Source organism: Sander vitreus, chromosome 6, assembly GCF_031162955.1.
Source record: "Sander vitreus isolate 19-12246 chromosome 6, sanVit1, whole genome shotgun sequence".
Lineage (NCBI taxonomy): Eukaryota > Metazoa > Chordata > Actinopteri > Perciformes > Percidae > Sander > Sander vitreus.
In genome coordinates this window covers 6,297,402-6,316,209 of record NC_135860.1, presented here as the reverse complement: position 1 = coordinate 6,316,209, position 18,808 = coordinate 6,297,402, and the positions used below count along the sequence as shown (strand labels likewise).

The following is an 18,808-nucleotide window of genomic DNA, read 5'->3' as shown; positions in this document are numbered from 1 at the left end:
CAGATATTCCAGTGTCTCCACATAGTCTATCCTGCAACAACATCTCCTGTTATGGATATATACATTCAGTATACGTGGTTATACAGTAGGGCTGATGTCTGCAGTTACATGAAATCGCTCTGTAGCTACAATATGGCAGGTTGCAGGGGAATTGTCGGTGGTGATGGTAGGTTTGGAGAATGCTGCAGCGATGGGGATTGAAGCCCCTTTAATTTGGATCAGGGACGACACTGTGAACCAGTTCTTAAGATGGGGAATAGAGAGGTAGGGTGGGAAAAAACCTTGATTTGGACTACTTGGGGTTACTCTAGAGTCTCTTCTGGGCTTTGATTAGTTGGCTTGGCCTGTGACTCTGCCACCATCTCCTTGGCATTGACCTCCACGCCTGCTGGTTCTTCTATCTTGCGCTTGATCGCAATCTCTTCGCCCTTGTCTTTGTCCTCATCTGTCTCGACCCCGTTTTCGCTTACAACTTCTGCTATGCCCTCGTCCTCTTCTTTGGTCCCGCTCTGTGTTTCGACAGTCGCAACGATTTCCGTGGCTTCCTGGACCTTTCCGTTTTCTAAAGGCTCTCCGTTCTCTTTTGATCCCTCTTCATCCAGTGTTATCTTTTCTTCTCCCTCTTCTTCTGTGCAGTTTTCTGCTCCCTTGTCCTCTGTCTCTGCTCCTCCATCTTTCTTTTCAACAGTCTCTATGCTGATTTCAATCCCATCATCAATCATTCTATTTTTCTCACACCTCATTTCCCTTTCTTTCAAGGTCTCACTTTCTCTTGCTGCCTCTACATCTGTTGCGTTCCCTTTTTCATCCTTTCTCTTCTCCTCTTCCTCTTTCTCAACCGTTTCTCTGTCATCAAGAATCTTAGGATCCTCCGCATCCTTCTCAATTTTTGTTTTCTTCTTCTTCTTGTTCTTTGCCGTGTCTTTGATGCAGTTCTTGTTGGACTTGCTTCGGGGCTTGAAGATCAATTTCTGAAATATTCAAAGTTTACGTAAGCATATTAGTGGAATACATTGTAACTCTTTAAATATGCTTTTGGGCACAAAGCAGTACGCACAGACTTTATTAAGAATAGATCACAGTGGATCTAATATTGCACTGGTATAACGAGCTAATTCAAATGAGTCTCATTGATGCCGAGAAGGAAATTGAGGCCATTTTGAGGGGAGTTATTGGTGGCCTCCAGGCCTGCAGTCTGGCCAAACAATTTTATGCAATATGTCCTCAATTATTTGAACAACTTCTGCAGGGTCCAACACACTGCGAGGACATAGAGAACTGAGATAGACGGCAAAGAAATGGCCAAGAAAATCTTGTTAACGCTAGCAATTCCCTGAGTCTTAGGGCCTATTAAATTTGTTGTTGTGATGGCAGTTTAAAGTCGGGTCACAGAAAGCATCACATGGATTCATTCCACTGTGGATAAAGGTTAGCTTTAGAGGTTATCGCCACTATTCAGGGTCGCCAATAAAGCATTACCAAGCCTGCTTCTCCAAACAACACATTTGTCTGTTGCTGAGGAATTCCCGATATCTCAGACAGAGAGGAGTCCGTTCTCATTTGTCCAGCACTGTGTGTGTTTGGCTACTTAAAACAAAAACAGCTGTGGAATTGGAAGTGGAAAAAGGTGATGTTGGCCTTCGATATATGGAGAGCAGTAGGCCTGCACGATTTGGAGAAAAAGTCATATTGCGATTGCGATGCTGCAGTTGCGATTTAATGGTATCATAAGTTTTCTTGATTATCAAGGAAAATGCAGAAAATAAGCTACTAACATTTTGAAATGTGTATTTTTTTTACTTATATACTTTATACTCCAACCTGTGGCCCTTTGCTGCATGTCATTCCCCCTCTCTCTCTCTCTCTCTCTCCTTTTATGTCTTCAGCTGCCCTATAAATAAAGGCCTAAAATGCCCCAAAAAAATCTTGGAAAAAAAACACACACTGACTGGTCACTGGTTATCTTTTGTGGACGTTGTTACGAGGGGCGCGCTTAATACATCCCTGGGGTACCGTAATTCAGAGGGCAGATTCAACATAGAACCATAAATCAGGCATTAGTGAGAGCAAGAATGGCAGGAGAGTGAGTGACGTCAGTGCCTGAGTGGTGAAGCGAGGAGAGCGGCCGCCGGTGAGCGGTGTCAGAGTTAGCGTAGCGGCTGTGTGAGGGAAAAGCAGAGGAAAAAAGAGATGGCAAAGATGATGTAAAGTGAGTTAACAGTGAACACCAAGCTTCTTAAGACACGGTGGCTCCATCTGCTGTTAATACTGTTGGTAAAGTAAAGGGTGTTACAACGTGGAGACGTGGACACAGAGTGTCACGCACACAGTACACCTTTTTGTTGACTTAAATCGCACAATTTTTGCGGTTATGTAATCGCACAAAGTGACATCTCGATTGCGATTAGATTAATCGTGCAGCCCTAGTGAGCAGGTGACCCCCCCGGCCCCCCCTTACTGATTATTGGTCCCCCCCCCGTGCCACCCCACTTAAAAAATCTTGGAATCGCCTCTGCAGGTGACAGACCGACTGGTTTGAGACTCCACATCCACATTAGCCAAGAAATACAGAGAGGAATGTAAAGTTGTGTACCTTGGATTCCCTTCTCTTTCGGCCCAAGACGGGTCTCTGCAGGAAAACAATCTGTTTGGTGGACAAACTTCCATCACTAAAAGATGAGGACAGGGAGAGAAAGGGAAAGAGGAGAGGACATTAGTGGAAAATATTGTCAATTCAACAAGACAATTTTATTTCTTTAATCAAATACTTTTATGTTTTGGTACTTATTTATCTAGAAATGATTAAACATAAAATGAGAATGGGAGATGGAAAGACACTTTCCCCAATTGCTTTTAAACATTTAGAAACAATGTTACAAACATTGACGGACTCTTTATAATTTATTAATTTCTTTGCTTGAAAATGTGCCGCAGAACTCCAAGATGAATATGTATAATTCATTTGAGTTAAATCCTGGGATAACACAGATTGATCCACACTCTCTCTCCAACCTTCCATCAAGATAGTCAAATGATTGCTGGCCGCCGCTCATGCTTTACACTCTTATCTGACACTGACTGAAGGATATAGGCTCACGTTTGTGGCCCAACCTCTTCACTGCTTGTCATCTGTTTCCCCCCTTATGTTTGAGTCTCGTAAGGAAACCGATATTTCACACCCAAGGAGGCAAATTGTGCAGCTTGTGAACAGCAACTTCTTAAAACATGTATTTCTTCTCTTTTCCTTAAATTCCCCAAACATAATCTTCCATCCCATGCACATGATACACTCCTGTGTTCTGAGAAGGATAATCTGCACAAGTACCCGCGCTGACAGATTAAACGCGGCAGAAAATGCAGGTTCATTTCTGAGTGGGCTTCCTGTCTCTCACACTCACTCTCACTCTCACTCCTTTGTCTGCTCATCTTCGTCATTCATACAGCCCCTTTTTATAGTGCAGTGTTCTCTTTTCAACTAGCTGCCTGCTCAGTTTTACCTCTCTGCTTTTATCTCCGGTGACAGCACAGTTTTATTGTTTGTTTCTTCTTTATTCCTTCTATTTATCTTTTGCTATTATTGGACATGGCTTAAAAGGAGATATGTTGTCCTGTGCTGCTATCTGACACAAGTTTAATAACACATGCACACACGCACGCACAACACACATACACACAAGCGTTAGGTGCTGGCTAACGTTAAGCTGCCAGCTCAACCTTGCACACGAGGAAAGATGGCAGGTTTATGATCGCTACAGAACCCTAAAAGCCTGCTACAAATCTTCCCTTTCTCAACATCAAATGGACTTGAGTCTCTTCCAGCAGAAGGCTTACTATCTAAACTATCCAAAGCCCACCACAACTTCTTTTTTCCATTACCTTCTTCCTTCCACCATTTATCCATAACCCATTTTCGAGGCTGTCAAGAATGCTGGACTGCTTCCTGGCAAATCAAAGCTGAAAACTAACCAGAGTTCCTAGCAAAAAGCCCTAGCCCATTAAGGCAGAGAGGAGTGGATAGCTCAGAAAATTACAGGTCTTTACTGAACCTACTCTCGGCTGTCAGTGTCAGCCGCACTATTATAACCTGAAACCATATAGAACAGCAATGTCCTGTTTCTATTTATGGGTGAATGTACCTGTTGGCGGCTTCATCTTTAGGGAAAAAGTCTACTGCACACCTCTGCTGCAAACTGACACTTTAAAGAGAAAAGCCTGACAAATCAAATGCTGCACTCAAAAATGCTAACTTTTCTTCTGAAACGACTGAGATTAAGACTCTATAATGTATATATGTTGATCACTATTTTGTCTCCAGCTAATTTAGATACCTGCAATAATGAACTAATTTGTCTGAACCTTGTTGTTTCCTTGTTCTCTTGTTCCACCGTTAATGTAGAGAAATTCACATTTACTGTTGTTAATGGCTCTAAAATGTAATTACCATCTACATTAATTGAATGCGGCAAACAGAAATGCATGCTCTGAGACAACTACATGAATTAATGTTGTGTGGAGAAGCCGCTGAGCACCAGTTAGCATTAATTTCAGACACGGCTGAGATCACTGACACTTATCCGACCCCTCCAGATGAAGTGCAGTCTGCAAACCCTACAGACTACATAAAAGCGTGCATTATCAAATTTTGCTATTTAAAAATGCAGGAGTCAACAGCACAAAAACAAGTGTAATGAGTATTGCTAATCTGAAATAGATCATCAACCATTATTTCGGTGCGCAAAATATTTTCAAGGAAGGGGGAGAAATGAGCTCCGTCTTGTACTGTATCTAGGCCGACTCTGATTAATTAGCCATGTTGTGCTGTTCTGTTGTGGCATTTTGAGAGAGAGGGAGAGAGGGAATGTAGAAAAAAAACAAAGGATGAAAATAGAGAGGTAATTAATCAGCTATACTAGTAAACATGACCAGCTGAGATGGGATCAGAGCAAACAATCGCTCAGTGTACTGATAGAAATACTGCATGTACACTTCATCAGTTTGACACGTTATATAATAAAAATAGTTTCACATTTGTAAAGTCTATCTTAAAACAATACTCCCGTATGTATATTTAAATTACGTGTTGCTGTAATCATTCCTCCTGTCCAAAGGATCCCTTTCCTGTCCGCGTTCTTTGTAAAAAAAAATCTAAAGTTTAGTGTTTACAGTGTTTGGTGCGTTTGACAAAGTGCAATGTGAAAGCAAAACAAACCAAATGAAAAAACTTCACCCCAGAATCGCACGCTCAATGGTGTTTTAAGCTCCCAACGTCGACTTCTAGGCAGCGCTGAGACCGTCGACTTCAAGGCATCTAACCCTAACCCTAACCATTGCCTAATCCTAGTGTCTTCCAGGCAGCGCTGCCTGGAAGACGACGTTGGGGGCTTAAAACACTGAATCGCACCGAGTCCACCGAACTATGGGTGTGAAAGCGCCCTAACTGATATTATTAAGTCCACCTTTTTCTGTGACCAAGCAAATATTGACAGACATCTTTTATCTAAATGCGCTGAAGCATTATCTGTGGGTACTCATTTACTACACCTGTTGTGTTGATTTGTGTAGTAGAATTTAGTAGTTTTAGTTGTCTACTGCTAAATAAGATAGCCATTAGCTGTCAGAGGCTAATGTGTTGCTAATACAACATTCTGTTGAATTACTATTGGGCTAACTGTTATGTATTTTCGCTGTTTTTACTTTTACTTTGTGAATTCTATGTTTACTAGATTAATTAGGCATTTATTCTACCCTACATGGGGAGTTAGTGTTGATATTTTCCCTGTGATACTTTGTTTCTTCCTAGCATGGGGCACAATACAACTAATTTGACAGCTAGCTAGCATATACTTAGTAAATCCAGTTTCCTTGTTACTTCACTAATTTATTGTTACAATACATATGTTTATCTGCTCTTTTCTGATTTGCAATGGCTATCATTGAATTTGTTGTCCAATAAAGTTTTTAACGTTTCACATTTCCTTCAAGTAAAGACTTCAAAGGCCAGCTGCTGTCCCTTAACCTTGTGTTAAACATTATTTGACTGCATTTAAAGCAAAGTAGCTCTGTTAGACATTGGAGGCCTTTGACTAAATTGTTTTTTCATCTTTTACACAATTTCTTTTAAAACACCTACAGCATGAGTTGTTTCTAAGACTGGTTTGAAGAGTCTTAACCATACTGCAGTGACATATTTGACTGGTACAGTTACGTTATCAGCATGTTGAAGATCAAATTATGTCTTGAATTGAAGCTCTTCAGGGTGCTTGAAGAACATGCGAGGCCTTTGACCATAAGCGGATGTACACTCATAAAGCAGCCATGAGTGATGAGTCAGCACAGGCTTAGCTGAGGAACCGTTACATTTCAGTGAAGAGATTTTCCACCAACAGTCAGAGCTGCTGCTTTTAAACTTCCACAGCTGCTGCTGCTCGGCTTGAAGCTCAGCCTAAATTGGCACAGATTTAGGTAAATTTTTTCTAAAAGCCGTCATATTTCTTTGAACAATAACTTGAACAGATAAGGTGTGCGTGTTAACTTTATAATATCTTTGGATTTTAAGAGATTTCAGCCGAGTTATCAGCTTCACATTTCTTAAGAAACTCTTTGTAGGTTTTGTCTGAACTTCAGAGTTGAATCCCCACAACAAAACTAAAAGATGGCAGTAGTGACATTTTCCATTTTAATTTTCATCCACAGAAAAACAAAAACATGAAAGTATGTGTATTCTTTGTAAACCCTGCAGTGACAGAGCTGTCACTTCAGTTATAAAAAACATTGTTATCTTGTGAAAACTCCCAAATGTCAACTTTTATTATGAACTAAAAAAAAAAAAGACTCTTGTTTCAAACTTGGTGACTGTGCACTTTGGGGATAATCCAGTGGGTTTTTAAGTAATTCAAGAGCATAATAAAGTACATTTACTCAAGTACTACAGTAAGTAAAACCTACTTAAGTACTTGTACTTTGAGGGTTATTTATTCAAACCTTTCACTGCATTCTATTGTATTAATTTTTTATTCCATTTGCTTTTTAGAACATCTAAAAACCTTAATCCTAATCTTAATCATAATTTTTTTTTTTTTTTAAATCTTTTTAAAAATAAAAAATACATGTGTACATAAGTGTTGACCCCATAGGAGACATATATCATCAGTGTTGCAGCCAATTGGTTTAATAAACCACATGAATAGTTAAGATGTGTGTTCTGAATACTTTTTTACAAGCACAAAGCAACAAGGTTTGCGGTTGCTCTTGTTGCAATTTCTTCTGGTTGCCAACAGGGGTCATTACATGGTCATAGATTACTTAATATCCCTTTTTAGTAGCCTAATTAGATTGGAATAAGAATTATTCTATCAATCTTTATTAAACAAGAACCATGCATGGACCATAATGTCCCTTTAATAGTCAGGTGAGGGCCATTACCTGTTAGTCTTGATTACAGGAGTTGGCAGCACACAGGTGAGCCTCCATCCATACGTGGCCAGGGACTGTAGCAGAGGAACATAATCTGCCTTCACCTGCAAACCCTGTGGAAAAAAACAAGGTGTCCATTACAACCTGCAATCAACACAAACCACCTGAAACCTGCACATAATCCCCGTCCATCTCCATTTAAACACCACGTACGCCGCACAGTGAACAGTACACATGCATATCATGTAGCACAGTGCATTCACTGTGATTACAGCTGTGAAGCATCAAGGTATAAGATGCAATCAAGCGCTGTCAGCATCACTTCAAATCTCAGTTAAGAAAAAAACAGAAACATCAGATTTAACGACTTTAATACGAAGAATGTGTGCCGTCTGAGAGGTTGTTTTCTAAAGCAATGTACACCGTAAAGAATAAAAATCTGTGACACAAACTGCTGCAGAAACTCCCTGGTTGCCATGAGTCAACATGGTAACCATCTCTATTTATGACAAGCATTTGTCAGCACAGTAAGTCCTTGAGCAAATAGACTGCTCATGTGAAACTGCTCACTTTGTGGTAAACATTTAAATGCTGTTTGTGCTATTAAAACACAATCAAATGAGCCATTCTCTTAATGGCATACAGTATTTAAATCAAGAATGGATGAAACACACAAACATTTCTATGCTTATTTTGACTTTGGGTAAAAAATAGCTTGTTATTAATTCAAACTGAAAGACACAGACTTTCAGAGCACACCCTGTTCTTGTCATGTTAGGCACCTGCTGAAAATGAAAAACCACAAAGCATGTCAATCAGATTGCTCATATCTACAACAACATATCCATTCGCACGCACACACACACACACACACACACACACACACACACACACACACACACACACACACACACACACACACACACACACACACACACACACACACGTACCCACCCACCCACAGAGCTGCCAGTTATTAAGAGACCTCAAGGGGCGGTGCCATAATTTCCAAAAGGATGCCTGAATTTTTGGATTATGCAAAGCAAAAAATCTTTTGAAAGACGAGAGTAGTAAGTCTCAGTATTCAGGCCGTTACCTTTTATACATAAATTCCAGAACGTTGGGTATTGATATGAGTCAGGAAGGCAGTGAGTCTATTCATAGTGCAATGATCAACTGTACAAGAACAGAGACTTGCAAATACATCACACCTACACACGCTACATTAGCCTTCACTGTACTGTGAACTGTGGAAATCTTGTCTAATTAAAGCTGCACCAGGCGAGGTTTTTATGAGAATATACTTTACACTCGCCTTCTAATGTAGCCTCTATCACCGAGAGGCTACATTAGAAAAGTATGCCTCTTTTTTAAGGCAAGGCAAGGCAAGGCAAGGCAGCACATTTCAGCAACAGGGCAATTCAAAGTGCTTTACATGAAAACAGATTAAAAAATTAAAAACACAAAATACGAGAAAAAAAGTTACAGTGCAGTATAAGAAATTAAACATTGAAGAGCAGTTAAAACAGTTAAATATATAAAAAACAGATCAAATAGGAATTTCTCTTTATATGCTTATATAGATTGTTATACAGTGTCATCAATGCATATTCAGTATAACAAATGAACAGTTATTTAAAGAAAGGCAACATCAAAAAGATAGGTCTTTAGCTTTGATTTAAAAGAACTGAGAGTTGCAGCGGACCTGCAGTTTTCTGGGAGTTTGTTCCAGATATGTGGAGCATAAAAACTAAATGCTGCTTCCCCCTGTTTAGTTCTGACTCTGGGGACAACAAGCAGACCTGTCCCAGACGACCTTTAAGATCATTTGTTTAAGCTTTTTGTATTACATTTTTATTAGATATTACATATAGAAAGGGGCAGAGAAAGGGGATGACATGCAGCAAAGGGCCACAAGTCAGATTCAAACCCTTTTTCATCTCTTAAGGAGCCACACCACAGATTCATGAACATCTGGTGACATAAACACTTCAGAGTGAAATACAAAAGCAAAGCAGGACCATCACTTTCTGTATTTTTGTAGAAAGTATCACAGATCAGAAAAGCTTTTGTTGTGGTAACCAGGGTGCCAGTTTTTAATTTTGTCTTGTTTCTGCTCTTACCAGTGTTCTAAGTTTTATATATGTATTGCTTTAACATACATTTCTTCACTGTAAAAACTACTGCTTGACTTCTATACTACTATTGCCTCTACTAATTATCCATCAGGGTCCAGTGGGTGGTCACACAGGGAGACTAAAGAGCGAGAGTAAAGCCAGAGACTGATCAGCATGCAGCACTCATTGTCTGCCATGAGACAGACCTCAAGTCAAAACAATTAAACCCACTCCACTGCACAACGCCTCATTTTTCTTCCGCAGATTCTTATTGACCAGGATGACAGAACATGCACAAACAGACATACCGCAGTCTCATATCAAGTTGTAAGTTGTAAGTTGCAAAAAGCTAATCGTTAGAATACAAGACACCGCTCCAGACATTATTTACACAAGCATTACTTTCAGGGAGCGGCACATCTACATTTTTTCGGGGGTTTATGTTGGAACCACTCCCAGAAACAGGCTCTCTTTCAAAGCCTGCCCGGAAAGAAAATTGAGAAATAATTTTTCTGTAATGGCTTGCTGTTCTTTGGAGTAGGTGAGAGTTAATCACAGTCCCTGGAGTCTGTCTCCCCTCGCTCGTCCTGACTTATTATGCAGGGCCACCTTGCTGTATCAGCACTCCAGCACCAATCTGTAAGCCTAAAAAACAAAGTTATCAGATCACCATCTTTGTCTTCAATGTTATCTGAGTGACTATAAAGAAGGAGGTCCACACGGTAGAGAGAGGAGCTGTAGTTCAACCACCTCGGTTAAAGCTACTTTAAATTAAATCCAGGTTTTCCCTGAGATCATCTCGTTGCACAGATAAACACATTTGTACCTTGGAGTGATGGGCTCCAACCACCTTGTTAAAGGGCATCTCCGCAGGAAGAGGAGAATATGTCAGTGACTTTCACTGTCACAGTTTTCCCATCTGATGGTGGTAACTAATAACAATAACCCACATCAAATCTTAATATTTTTTATGTTAAACCTCTATCATTTGCAGAGAAGGTATGGGGATATATATTATCTAGAGCTGCACAATTAATTAGGCATTGGCCGGTTACTGTTTTCAAGGTATACATACAGGTTTGACAACGTCAAGATTTCAAAACCACTGTTTGTGGTCAAAGAGAGAAACTGCAGTTTAGTAATCCGTCTCCCTGCCAGTGTGCAGTGTGCTTAAAAAATCAAATACATTGTGTTCAATGGATTTTTTATTTTTATTTTTTACAAATAATACATTTTAAAGCTGTAATTGCAATACCGTGATATTTTTGCTAAAGGTTATCAAACCGTCAGACTCAAATACCGGCCCATTCCTACAATTAATTAAAACTCTTGCAATATCCAAATGCTGCAGAGACGTCCCAGCCTACAAATTGTATCCTACAGACTAAAGAAAAACTGTTTTGTACAGATCCTCATACAAATCACCCTATAATTATTATTATTTTTTTTTTAATTTTTAGTTTTTTTCAATGAAAATAGGAATAATGATGATGATTATCATTCCCTCCAATATCATGGATCATATCCCAATCGTAATATCAGTCAAAATAATTGCAATTAGATATTTTCCTCATATCATGCAGCCCTAATATTATCCAGTGTTTGGGAACTTGGACCTCCTGTAAAACAAAATTTGTTTTCAGGCCTATGGCAGACGAGGGTGCAGCTGCAGGTCAACTGGAGGTTCAGAGTTCACTCTGGGAGTTAGACTAGCTCAACAAAAACACCAGTATGTTGTTTTTCTTTAAACCCCCTCCACAGACTCTGTAAGGTAGACATAACAAACCATAATTCTGTTTTGTACCAGCTCTGAATATAGCTGTAATTTTGCAGACTACCAGGGTCGACAGGTTTGCAGACACAGCCTTGTAATGATGAAGCAAATACCTTTTTTAAAAAAGGGCATTCAGATACTGTTCCTGATAGGCTTCCTCAACCTGGAGCGTTGTCACAGCAACAAAAAATTCAGCATCCACTATGTTTTAAAGCAGTGCAATAAACTTTCCTGTCTAAGTGTGATTGGCTGTTTCAAAAGCATTTAAAAAAACTTAATTTGTGCTATTTGTTTTTATATACATATTTTCCTCACGGTTACATCTGATCAGTTCTGTGTTTAGATAATTGATTGATTGTTTAGATTGTGCTTGAGCTAATACTTTGGTTTTCCTTCCCTTCCAAGGCCACCTACCGACCATCAAGGGACCTTTTGCCTGCCTAAAATTGCTCTGCTGCTACAATAATATAGTAAATTACAGACATGCAAAGTGCATCCAAACTTTTACGAGGTACCTTTGAGTCGAAACTAAACTATGTAGCCTGATAACACATGGTGAGGTAGTTAGAAAAACAAAGGCTTAGCCAGTGCCTGGAGTTGTTTCTGTTCCTCCCGTGTCAGAAAAAGCTTTTATCATGTACTTTTGCAGGGGGAAGTAAAACATTAGTATTTGATGATTGAAACTGATGACTCAAATGGGGGTTTCAGAGACAGATCACCAGACATACCATCAAGTTAAAAGCAGCAGTTCTAATTATTTTACTCTTTTTTTTTTAAAGGGAGAGGGCTCAGAGTTCCTCCTTGCCTTTTTTTGTTTACTGCTTTGTTAAATTAGCCTGCAGGCTAGTTAAGTAAAACGCAGATGTTTTTTTTTAGGTTAACTGAGCTGACTTTTTTTTTACCACAACCTACTTTGGAGAACAGAGGAGCATGAGATAAAGACATGCCAGTTTATGTGTCATGTCAACCTCAGTTTGGACTCAAAAATCTGCCTCTTTTGCTCATGACTCCACCCACACCACACCAGGAGCACGTTCAATCTCAAAAACAACGGTGTGCAACGGCTTTGAGATAAGTTTTCTCTCGTTTGGTTGGCGTGTCTCTCGTTTATTGGATGAGTCACAATGTGTACCCAATCGGCAGAGATGTGTATGTAAACTTGTTCAACGCACCCCCGTTTCAGTTTTAAAAAATGTGTTTCTACGTTTTGTTGGGGCTGAACGTGGCCCTGTTCGTCTCTGATGTCTCTTTAGCCTGGTACCTGTGTTAAGCCATTTCCTGAGGACCTCCACGATACGGTTGCATTGGTGGAAGAGATACTCAGATGTTTTACATAAGTAAAAGTATCAATACAGTAATGTTAAAATACCCAATTACTAGTGAAAGTTCTGCATTCAAACTAAAAAGTAAAAGTATGTAGGCCTAAGTATCATCAGCAAAATGAACTCAAAGCATCCAAAGTGAAATATTTGTTCTCTACAGAAAAATGGCCCCTGTGACTGATATATTATTATATTTTACTGATACGTAAGCGGTATTCCACTGTTTTAACTGGTCGAGGTGGAGCTATTTTTTACTACTTTATATACAGTCAGGTTAGTCTTGTGGTAGTCTATATCCTTGACATTCCACTTCCGGGATTGCTCCGGTGCCACAGGAAACTCCACCGGATGCATGTATTTTTGCCGATGACCGTTTCCTTCCGCTTTCTCCGTGTTGGAATTCTAAACTCCGGTGGGTTTCTGAGGACTATGGTTAACTGCTCCTCAGATCTCTGCAGGGTAAATCCAGACAGCTAGCTAGACTATCTGTCCAATCTGATTTTTCTGTGGCACGACTATTTTACAGCCGCTCAGTGCGGAGCTTAACGCCGCCCATGACGATTGTGATTGGTTTAAAGAAATGGCAATAAACCAAAGCACGTTTTTCTCCCATCCCGGCATGCTGTGTGGACTAGCCCCACAGCGTGTGGATGGTCTGGCAAAGCGTCACAAGATAAATCTGGGAGTAGTGAGATGACTGGACATTTATATAATCGGTGCTGCTTCTTTTTTGTAAAATAGATATATTTAGATAAATTTGACCTCTTTGGGTCTCAAACAGTTATTAAATAAAACCATCTGATACGTTTAGAGGGGAAATGTATCTTTGGTGCACTGCTAATAACTTAACTGCTAATAAACATCTGAAAGGAACTGGACATTGCTTTTTTGTAATGGGTCACAAGCCACAAACTCAAGGTACAGTACTAAATAATCTTATCATAGTTTAAAAAAAAAGAGTAAAATCTTGATCTGAAAAGTAAGTAAGTAGAAGTATAAAGTAGCAAAAAATGGAAACAATCAAGTACCTCAAAATTGTACTTAACTACAGTACTTTAGTAAATACCTTTCACCAGTGCTAAGCCTATATTCTGCCACTTACATGCTATTATTTGTCTCTAATACCTCACAGTACTACACCTGATAAACAACTACACCCTATAAACCAAAATCTCTCCCTCCACCCCGGATCTATCAGCGCAATCGTCACGTTGTGTGAAAATTGTGTGATCTGTCCCTGCAAGCGATCTCTCACTTGCAGGGACAGTGCCAATTACTCTCCTTCTATCTAGGTCACCTCTCCTCTCACCTCAGTCAGAGACAATGGAGATATCATGGACAGGCGATACACATTCGATCAGCTCTCTGCACAACATTTCAGGCCACAGCATGCACACACACAGAGCACATAAGAAATAATATTCTGTGTTATAAAAGCACCAGGCTTGATGTTACAGAAAAAAAACAAAAGAAAACAAATCTGCATCCTGTGTTCTTTGCATCAACCACTGAAGTGATTCGAGCGAACTCAGAGGAACACACTCTGTATCCGGTGGCTTTTGTGTGAATTTGATTTCAAGAAGAAAGGAGTGACTGAACACACGCAATACAGTATGTTCACATGTGTGTGTATGTGTGTGTGTGACTGAAGTGTCCTTGTCTATGTCTAAAACTATTTCTTCAAAGCCTTCTCCCTACCATACCAATGCTGTGGGGCCCTTGTGCTGCTCTTAAAAGCCGAGGATGCAAGTGAATTCTTGGAATGAGTGACAACAATGTCAGCTCTATTAAGCTCATTTCACTTGCTTTGACTTTGGACTGCCATTTCTTAAATTTGAACTCCACTGATATCAACTTTTATGGTGTCTTTCCACAGGAGTAGACACACTCTCTTAACTCTTCTTGCAGCTTTTCTGGTTTGTCTATTGGATTACGAGTTGTCAAGATCAAGGAGTGTATGAGAAGCCGCTTAGGCCAGAGTTGAATACTTTACTTGCACATACATATATATACTTTACTTGCACATACATAAATACTTCATTTGCAGATACATGTATACTTCACTTGCGCATACATGGATACTTCACTTGGGCACACATATATAGTACTTCACTTGCACACGCATGCACAACACTGACAATCATATGCTATGTTATCTAAAATTGTGTTATGTGACTTTATATTCTCAAAAAGCTGTAAATCTTGAGAAAATAAAGCATACACAGTTCCTTATTAAATCTGCCATTAGATCCTAGCTTTAAATCATTTTGTGAACACCAAACTCATAAAACAACAGTTACAGTATTTGTAATGTTATAGCTGCACTAATAATACCCATAAACACTGCTTTTCTTGCGGTAACCAGGGAGCTACTTTGCAATCGGTCTTGCTATCTGCGCTTACCATTTTTCTAAGTTAAACATAAAGCAGTGCCATCATTTTCTTGCAGGTTTATAGGTTCAGTAGTAAAGCCTAGCTGCATCTCTGCTGTACCTAATTAGTGTAACAAACACCCATGTAAGGAATATTTCAAAGGGCCAGTAACAAAAAGGACCAAAAGCCAAACTTTTTCATTTACCTCCAGTTCAGTTACCTTACAGGACATTTTCAGTTTCATGTGCGGAGGTTTGGAGATTTGTGCTGCCACCCTGAAATGGAGGTGAATATACTTTTTCATTCACCTTCTTTTTATTGAGGAGACAGCACTTAACACACCCAAGATTATGTGCGTGGCTGGATAAGTGTAATGGATAATGTCCAACGAGGTGTCCATAATCAGGAATTAATGCACAACGGGAGTCCATTAATTCCTGATTATGGACATGGCAAAAGGCCTTATCCCGATTATACAATGGTCAGTTTCCAAAGGAAAAAAAAAATAGACCATTAATTTATATTTTCATGTGTTTATTACAATAACTCAGTTTCCCTGGTAACACCTGAGGGTTGGACTAATACCTGGAACAATCATTACCATCCCATAAGTTCCAATGCAATGCAAACGTTGTTCACTGCTCCAGTAAATTGAATGGACCTAATGCCGTTTTTCTACTACATGGTACCTGCTCGACTCAGCTCGACTCTGCTCACCTTTTTTGGTTTTCCATTATGAAAAAAAGTACCTGGTACCTGCCAACAGGTACTTTTTTTAGTATCATCGAGGTTCCAAGCGAGCTGAGGCGATACCAAAAGGTTTTGTTTGTTTGTTGGTTTTATTTGGATCCCCATTAGCTTCAGAATAAGCTAAAAGCTATTCTTCCTGGGGTCCTTCAATCTGTCATGTGACAATACAATTTACGACATCACATTACACACCATACACACACAGACATTACTTCACATTACACATTACAGAAATACCTCTGACCAGTTTGCATTTCTAACATCATCTTCATATTGTAACTGATTGAATCTTCTAAATGACCTTTTCATTATTACTTTTGGATCCGATTTAGGAGTAAAGATACATTTTATTTATCGCCGAGAAAAGCCTCCAGTGCCGTTTTTTGCTCTTCTTTCAATGAAGGAATACTTTCTAATTTGGATAAAACTTGCGTGATAGCTACACTCATCTCATCCGTGGAAGCCGCCATGTTGTTTAGACTGAACAGTCGCTTCTCGTTGTGTCACACCTAAACCCGCCTCAAAACCAACGCTGATTGGTCAACCGTTTGGCGAACGGCTCTAAATTTTCTCTGTCTCAAGATGCCAGACTGATCTGCGAGTGGAAAACTGGAGCTCGCAAGATCAGGACGGTCTCACAAGGTTAGCACTTCACCAAGATTACATGTCAAAGTCAATTTACTAGTTGTAGGGAGTACCACACAACCTGTAAAAATTGTTTGTAAATGTCCTCCGTGGCTCTGTCAAGTCTGAGAAAATTTGAGTAATCTCATTTTGGACTTGAAACTGCAATTTTTAATAGAAAATATGCATTACACACTGTGAGCATGGGGCTTGAAAATGAGGCAGTGAGGATTTAAGAAAATACTTGGCTGCATGATGAGAAATTAAGGATTCAGCATTTTTAAGCTTGACCCATACAAGTGACTGAACGTCATGATATCTACATTTAATATGTCTCCCAACGGAAGTATATGGAGGTGCAATACTAAATTGCTTGCATGCCCATTTAAATGAGTACTCCACTGATTCTGCATTGCACTTGTATAACACTGTCAGACTCACAATGGACACAGTTTTTAAAAAATGATTTAAAAAAAAAAAATGCTGCTGTAGAATTAGATATATCAACTCTTTTGTTTTACACATTCTTCTTCCTTGTCAAATTCTGGCTCTTACATTATCCGCAGTGCAACCGTAACACATACAGTTTTCAGTATGTTATGTATTGTAGCCTCGAGCTGCTAGCCTCAAGCAGAAACGAGTAGCAGGGTCTGGCCGGGTTGACTCAGTGGTTAGAGCAGGCGCACATATACTGAAAGGCTTATGCCTCAACGCAGACGTCCAGGATTCGAGTCCAACCTGTGACGATTTCCTACATGTCTTCCCCCTCTCTTTTCCCTTTCTCACCCAGCGGTCCTATCAATTAAAGACGGAAAAGCCCCAAAAATAATCTTAAAAAAAAAAGTGAGTAGCAGGCTACAGAGGTCCGGTAAACGCAAAGAATTCTTTGAAGCTTATGTTTGAGTAAAATATTAAAACAGGAGATTAGATGTTTGTGAAGGCTGCACCATCAGATCGGAAATATTCTACATGTCAGTGCACAATCAAATAAACATTTCCCCTTCAGCATGACATGTTCAATATATTTGTAAAATGTTAGTATTATTTTGAGAATTTAAAATACTGCACTTTGCACAACATAGATTTGTCGTAATGGACCTACGCTGTCGCTGTGTCTGGCAGAGTTGAAGTGGATAATGGTGCTATAAACAACATATTAATAAAAGAGGATGAGAAGCTTCTAAGAAACCTCAATCTCCTCTAAGACGTCAGCTGTGCTCAGGTTAATATCAGTTCATCTTCTAATATAACACACATACGTGGATGTTTTTGTGACTCTGGTGCTACTTCACTGTTTTATCTGGGTACAGAAATACTGAAACAACGCCCTCCCGCTAATGCACTTTGTCCCAATTGATAAAAAAAATGTGACTGCAGCAGATCGAGCCAACATATTACAACCAACCCTAGCTGAGGTCTGAAGGACGACATGTTTTGCTTGGTTATTGCTCCTTTAAAACTCAATGAAAGGAAAGAGGGCTTTCAGTACATTAGTTTCAAGGCAGCTCCTGTATTGATTTTCCCATAGGACACAAGAGATGCGAAGCTAGTCCTAATTGGAGTTTCATAGCACAGACCCTTGATGAGTGATTCTTTTGGAGCACTTCACCACTCCATATGGTTCCTATTCAGGTCATTGTCATCTTCACGCAACTGCTGCATCTTCAAACGTATTCAGAAGAACATCTGTCAAAACTCTGTGTTATTTTGCTTTTCATGGTGAAGCTATAAGACATGTCTGTATCAACTCTTTAGCACTGATGGTATTTTTATGCAGAATATATGCAGCCTTTCACATATTGAACACTCTGTATATGCGTATTTCCATTGCAATAAACTCAATATTTGACCTAATAAGATGAATCCTTTTTATACGGCAGTCTCTTAGTGTCATTGTCCCATCTTACAACGTCAGTCTTGGGATATACTTATTGTAACTCTAATTGTTATCAAACTGTTTAGAATGATTGAAACTATGTTTCAGTATAGACTGGAGTGTATGTAATGTTTTTCACCAGTTTTGGGCAAGTTACCTGAAAAATGTTATGAATTACTCATTACACATTACTCATCCTCTCCGGGAACCATCACCTTATCGTGGTGGAGAGGTTTGTGTGTCCCTATGAACCTGAGGGCTGTGTTGTCTGGAGCTTTGTGCTCCTGGTAGGGTCTCCCAAGGCAAAGTGGTCTCAGGTGAGGGGCCAGACAAAGAATGGTTCAAAAACCTTATGAGTGACCGAGGAAGAGATGGAGTGACCCTGCCCGGAGGAAGCCCGGGGCCCCCGTCTGGAGCCAGGCCCAGATGGAGGGCTCGTCAGCGAGCGTCTGGTGGCTGGGTTTGCCACGGAGCCCGGCCGGGCACAGCCCGAAAAAGCTACGTGGCATACATCTCTCCATCCCATGGGCCCACCACCTGTGGGAGGAACCGCTGGGGT

General features: G+C 39.9%; 1 protein-coding gene across 1 annotated transcript in view; it reads right to left on the bottom strand.

Annotated features, from left to right (window-relative positions):
* Nucleotides 1-281: 281 nt before the first annotated feature.
* rftn1b (raftlin, lipid raft linker 1b) overlaps nt 282-18,808 on the bottom strand; it is a 109,913-nt gene continuing 91,386 nt past the window's right edge. The window contains exons 8-10 of the mRNA XM_078252215.1: nt 7,423-7,526; nt 2,594-2,669; nt 282-971 (exon numbers count right to left, since the gene is read on the bottom strand). Coding sequence (XP_078108341.1) covers nt 303-971; nt 2,594-2,669; nt 7,423-7,526 — 849 coding nt within the window. The 3' untranslated portion in view covers nt 282-302. The remainder of the gene's footprint in view (nt 972-2,593; nt 2,670-7,422; nt 7,527-18,808) is intronic.